The sequence below is a fragment of the Ailuropoda melanoleuca genome, chromosome 2, assembly GCF_002007445.2.
Source record: "Ailuropoda melanoleuca isolate Jingjing chromosome 2, ASM200744v2, whole genome shotgun sequence".
Taxonomy (NCBI): Eukaryota; Metazoa; Chordata; class Mammalia; order Carnivora; family Ursidae; genus Ailuropoda; species Ailuropoda melanoleuca.
In genome coordinates, this window is record NC_048219.1 from 161436456 (window position 1) to 161442756 (window position 6301).

Genomic DNA, 6301 nt, shown 5'->3' on the forward strand with positions numbered 1-6301 from the left:
ATTCGACAGGCCTCTTATTTCAAAAATAGAAGATGCATTAAAAAAAAAAAAAAGGCTAACTGTGGAGCCCCAAGGTGAAGAATTCAGGTAACATGTGACCTACAGTATCATTTACGTTGAGGGACAAAACTTCTCTTGAAGCAGTATGCCTGAGCCAAGAGCAACACCGGCTTGTACATCCTACCTCCAGTGGCGCCCTCCTCCTGGGCCGTCGCCCCTTCGCAAGCCCCGCGGGCATCCCCAGCATCACCCTCTTCTTGGGGCTGGCTCTCGGCGGTGGCAGCAGCTCCCTCCAGGCTCCTCCGACGCTGCCAGACCTCCCCCACCTCCTCCTGGTGAGGTAGAGAGGCTGAGTCTGCCCCTGGCCCTTCCTCCTCTCCACTGGGCACCTGCACCACAGGTAAAGAGCTGGGTGTGCGTATGGAAACCTGTGACCCTTCAGCGGGGCCACTGCTGGTGGGCTCTGCTGCACAGGCTCCGTCTTCCTCCTCCTGAGAAGAAAAGGCCGGGGTTTCGGGAAAGCGTGCACTCTCAAGAGACGAGCACCGTGTGTCCACCGAGGAGAGCTGCGTGGTAACGCTCTCATTGCAGGAGCTGTCAGCCCCCTCCAGGTCGCTCTCACCCTCCGGCCTGGTGCTGGCCTCGCTCACACTCTCTGTCCTGGCAGGGTCACTGGGCTCTGTTTCAGAGGACACCTGGGAAGGCTCAGACCCCTGATCCAGGGACTCAGTCTCACTGATGGCTCTGCGGCTTCCTCCTGACGTGTCTGAAGTCCCCGTGTCTGCCCCGCTTGTGGCCTGATCCACCTCCTGAGAGCCACACAATTCGGTGCTGCTCTGGTCAGCACTCGGTTGAGACTCTTGGCCATTTTCACTTTCGTCTGGGACTGGGCCTGGGGGTAAGGAGCCCTCTGCAAGCTCTGGAAGATGTTCCGGCTTATCCTCAAAGGAAGCAGCTTCGTTTGTGGAGGCTTCCTCGACCTCCACTGGGTTGTCTTCTGGCTTTGTCTGCGATGTCAGGCTCACGTCATCAGTTCTTGATGCTGTGCCAAACATTATTAATCCTCCTTCCTCCTCCAAGGAAGATGGATATCCTAGGTCTTGCTGGAACTCGTGGTCTTCCTCATCTGAGTCAATATGAAGCATTGCATTGAGTCTTGTGTCGGTGGGAAAACTACTCCTTAGTTTTGGAGAGGCTCCCATGGTCCTCTCTGAGCAGGGAGCCGTGCCCGGCCTGGAATGGCCATTGTGTTCAATCGCATCCAAGTAATCATTGAGTGAATCCTGACGTCCTCGGGGAGGTGAGGTCCTTGAAGAAGTAGAGGTTAATTCCTCTGTGTCTATTTCCAGAGTAGAGCTAGTCCTGAAAGAATGCTTGGGTGTCCCATCAGCAGCACTGTCCTCAGAAACTGGTCCATTAGAACAAACGGGGCTGTCATGATGGCCCCCCGGCATGTCCTCCTCATCAGAAGGGCTTCCGAGGTCTCCATTCACACTATTGACCCCAAGTATTGTGCCAACAGCTTCTGGAGAAGCATCTGAAGGAGAAAACGGCATTTATTAAGACAAAGTGGTAATAACAAAGAGACGCGGTGCTTGTCTCTTAATGTCCCATTCCTTTGTCACCAATCAGTTCAACAAATTCAGTCACCCCATTAAGGCCTCTTTACAGTATTATTGCCTTGCAAAGAGTAGCAACTCACTAATAAATGAGTATCTTGTTGGTCAGTTTGACATAATGAAGTGTCTATGTTCACTATTACTAGAAATTTTATAGTCCAGTTTCCAAATGCAGGCATAAACCTAAGAGGCATTTTTTTTTTTATAAACAAGCTTGCATATCTGCTGGAAAACTTCAGGAGGTAATCATTTATTGGCTATTTTATTTTCAGAACAGGACACAAATTTCAAATTCTATTCAAATGTTAACTGACAACTGAGTAAGATTTAACAAGTTTTTCCTACAGCGATGTATTCATACAGCTATCTCACCTTCGTGCACAGAAGACGTAACCTCCACTTTAAACTGGAGGTACCCGCTCACGTGGTCAGCTGGGAGCCTGCGGCCGAGGTTGTAGCTGAGCATTTGATCACTGCAAGAGGAGAAATGGTTCTTTCCTTACTACAGCGGGGTCAGCCTGCACCTCCTCCAGCAGGCCACCCCCAAGTCTCACACACTTCTCTTAAAACTTTCAGACTCACAAGAAAATACAACCCTCGATGGCACATTATAATCCAATGTAATAAGATTCATTCCCACAAAGGAATACTTACAAACCCCCCAGGATGCAAAGAAATCTTGTTATAAACTGAAAATGCAACACAGTATCATGTGATTTTCTTAAAGGGGACTGATCTGCATTCTCATTGCTAAGGGTGACCAGGAAAAGAGCATTCTGAAGGTCATCAAGGAGCTGTGAAAGACCTATCGGTTTTGGCATTTTTGGACTCAGGTATAAAAGCGTAGAGGGCCTGGTTCCTCAGCATTTAGTACAATAGGAAACTGGTCCCACGAGGACACAACAGGTAAGGACGATCACACGATGACGTGAGGGGCGCCGCGCTACTCTACGGGAGGAGCAGGAGCTGGAAGTTAGGAGACAGCAGGATGAGAAGCGGCTGCCCCTGACAGCTGCTCTAGCTGTGGGAGGGGAAGGGGCCTCAGGACCTCCCCTCCTCACCTGTAGAGTAAGGGGACTGGAGCTGCTGGCCCCCACTGTGGGGAGCCTGGCTATCACTGCTTCCCAGCATCCCTTGTAAGAGATGCTAATGGAGAAGCTAGGTGTGCTGCTGTGGTGGTGTCTTGTTGTCACACCAAGAGGCGTGCTGGAGGGGACCACATCACGGTCCCACCTTGGCCCCCCACCCAGGCTACCAGCCTCCTAGAGGATGGAGTTGTCAATCCTTTTCAATTCTGTATTTATTTAATCAAAGTCAAATGCAATTACATCATGACCTTGTATGAAGCAACTTTCATTCTCAATCTGATTTATTCTTAATTAAGGAAAATAATCAAAGGGATAGTACGAGTTTTTCGGAAAAAAAGATGGCGGAGAAGTAGGGGACCCTATTTCAGCCAGTCCCCTGAATTTAGCCGGATATCTACCAAACCATTCTGAACACCCACAAAATTAGCCCAAGATGTAAGAAGATAGATCTGGATCTCTACAAACAGAATATCTCTGGCTGTTGGTCTCCAGGTATGAATGGGGAGCTGTGATTCTGCAGGCAGATATTGGAAGATAAACAGAAGGTGGAGGAAACCTCCATAAACTTGCACCGGGAAGGTGAGATAACACTGGAGTGCAAAAGCCTACCTCGCTGGGGACGGGGCACAGACTCGCAGACCTGTAGCGGCAGGGAAAGGAATTGCGGGCAGCCGCCCAGACAGAAACCTGGAGCTATGGGGCGCTCGTGCGAACTGGGGACGGCTGGTGGTTTTAGAAGCACAAAGAGCAGAGACATGCCCAGCCCTGGGAGTGACATCTGGAAGAGCTGCTGTTGGGGCACACAACCCAGGAGACTGCGGTTTTTAGCAGCACAGACAGAAACGGAGTCAGTGTGGCCTGGAGAGCTCAGTTAAGAGCAGACTGTGATCTGTCTGTTCTGATACTGAGGTTTGAATGTGGTCACTTCTGCCCTGACTCTCAGAAGAGATGTGGAAAGCCACCAGGTAAAGCCACCAGAGAACAAAACCCCCAAAAAACCAGTTTTCACTGAGCCCATCAGAGATGGCAGGGCAACTATGTCCAAGCAGGGTTGCCTGAGTAACAGCACAGCAGGCCCCTCCCCCAGGAGACGGGCTGGATGAACAAGAGGACGACAACCCTAAGGTCCCTATAAAACAGGTGCATTTTCCTTGGGTTGTGGTTAATACTTTGGACTCTGTACATTCCCTCAACCACCCCTTAACAGAATGACTAAGAGGAGGAACCCCCAACAAAGAAAAGAATCAGAGACTGTGGCCTCTGCCACAGACTTAATAGATATGGATATAGCCAAGATGTCAGAAATAAGACTTCGGAGTAACAATTATGAAGTCGATAGCTAGGCTTGAGAAAAATATTAGCAACAATATAGATTCTCTAAGGGCAGAAATGAGATCTACTTGGGCTGAACTTAAAAATTCTATGAATGAAATGCAGTCTAAACTGGACACTCCGACCACCAGGGTAAATGAGGCAGAAGAGTGAATTAGTGAGCTAGAAGATAAGATGACGGAAAAGAAGGAAACTGAGGTGGCGTGGGAAAAACAGATTAAAGCCCAAGGGATCAAACTGAGAGAGATTAATGACTCAGTGAAACGTTCCAATATCAGAATTTTTGGGATTCCCGAGGGGGTGGAGAGAGAGAGGTCTAGAAGATATATTTGAACAAATCGTAGCTGAGAACTTCCCTAATCTGGGGAAGGAAACTAGCTTCCTAGTTTCCTTCCTCCTGGAAGGAGCCGATTGATAAACCACTGGCCAGAATTATCCAAAGTAGATCGATGAGAATAGACTGATGCCAAGACATATAATAGTACAATTCACAAATCTTAGATTCAAGGAAACAATCTTGACAGTGGCAAGGGGGAAGAGATTTCTTACATACAGAGGAGGAACATCAGAATAATATCAGACCTGTCCACAGAGACCTGGCAAGCCAGAAAGGGCTCGCAAGACATATTCAGGGTGCTAAATGAGAAGAATATGCAGCCAAGGATACTTTATCCAGCAAGGCTGTCATGCAGAATGGATGGAGAGACAAGGAGCTTCCAGGATCAGCAGAAACTGAAAGAATATGTGACCGCCAAGGCAGCCCTGCAAGAAATATTAAGGGGGGGAGGGTTCTATAAAGGGAGAAAGACCCCAAGAGTGATATAGAACAGAAATTTACAGAGACAATCTATAGAAACAAGAACTTCACAGGCAACATGATGACAATAAAATCCTATCTTTCAATAATCACTCTCACCGTGAACGGCCTAAATGCTCCCAAGAAAGAGCACAGGGCTGCAGATTGGATAAAAAGATATGATCCACCCATATGCTGTCTACAAGAGAATCATTCTGAACCTAAAGATACATCCAGACTGAAAGTGAGGGGACGAAGAACCATTTTTTTCCTGCCAACGTACCTAAAAAGAAAGCTGGGGTAGCAATTCTTATATCAGACAAATTAGATTTTAAGTTAAAGACTGTACTAAGAGATACAGAAGGACACTATATCATTCTTAAAGGGTCTAGCCAACAAGAGTATCTAACAATTGTAAATATCTATGCCCCCAACATAGGAGCAGCCAGCTACATAAGCCAACTGTTAATCAAAATAAAGAAATATATCTATATAGATATATATAGAACATTCCACCCTAAATCAACAGAATGCTCATTCTTCTCGAACACATATGGAACTTTCTCCAGAACAGATCACATACTGGGTCACAAATCAGGTCTCAATCAATACCAAAAGACTGAGATTATTCCCTGCATATTCTCAGACCACAATGCTTTGAAACTGGAACTCAATCACAAGAAAAAATTTGGAAGAAATTCAAACACTTGGAAGCTAAAGACCATCCTGCTTAAGAATGTTTGGGTCAACCAGGAAATCAAAGAAGAACTTAAACAATTCATGGAAACCAATGAGAAGGAAAACACGTTGGTCCAAAACCTATGGGATACTGCAAAGGTGGTCCTAAGACGGAAATACATAGCCATCCAAGCCTCACTGGAAAAAATAGAAAATTCTTGAATACACAAACTAACTTTATGCCTTAAAGAACTGGAGAAAAAACAAGATATAAAGCCTAAGCCAACCAGGAGAAGAGAAATAATTAAGATTAGAGCAGTGATCAATGAATTAGAAACCAGAAATACAGTAGAGCAGATCAATGAAACTAGAAGCTGGTTCTTTGAAAGAATTAATAAGATCAATGAACAACTGGCCAGACTTATCCAAAAGAAAAGAGAAAGGACCCAAATTAATAAAATTATGAATGAAAGGGGAGAGATCACGACTAACACCAAGGAAATAGAAACAATTATTAGAAATTATTATCAACAACTATATGTCAATAAACTAAGCGACCTGGAAGAAATGGATGCCTTCCTGGAAACCTATAAACTACCAAGACTGAAACAGGAAGAAATTGACAATCTGAATAGACAAATAACCAGTAACGAAATTGAAGCAGTGATCAAAAACCTCCTAAAACACAAGAGTCCATGGCCTAAAGGATTCCTGGGGGGAATTCTACCAAACATCCCAAGAAGAAATAATAGGTATTCTCCCGAAGCTGTTTCAAAAAATAGAAACAG

The 6301-nt window shown here is 46.0% G+C and overlaps 1 protein-coding gene across 2 annotated transcripts in view; it reads right to left on the bottom strand.

The window, feature by feature from the left end:
- HECW2 (HECT, C2 and WW domain containing E3 ubiquitin protein ligase 2) overlaps positions 1-6301 on the bottom strand; it is a 361561-nt gene that overhangs the window by 120343 nt on the left and 234917 nt on the right. For both annotated transcript variants that reach the window (XM_034654885.1, XM_019797411.2), the window contains 2 exons: positions 1992-2092; positions 185-1537 (listed from right to left, as the gene is read on the bottom strand). In XM_034654885.1, coding sequence (XP_034510776.1) covers positions 185-1537; positions 1992-2092 — 1454 coding nt within the window. The remainder of the gene's footprint in view (positions 1-184; positions 1538-1991; positions 2093-6301) is intronic.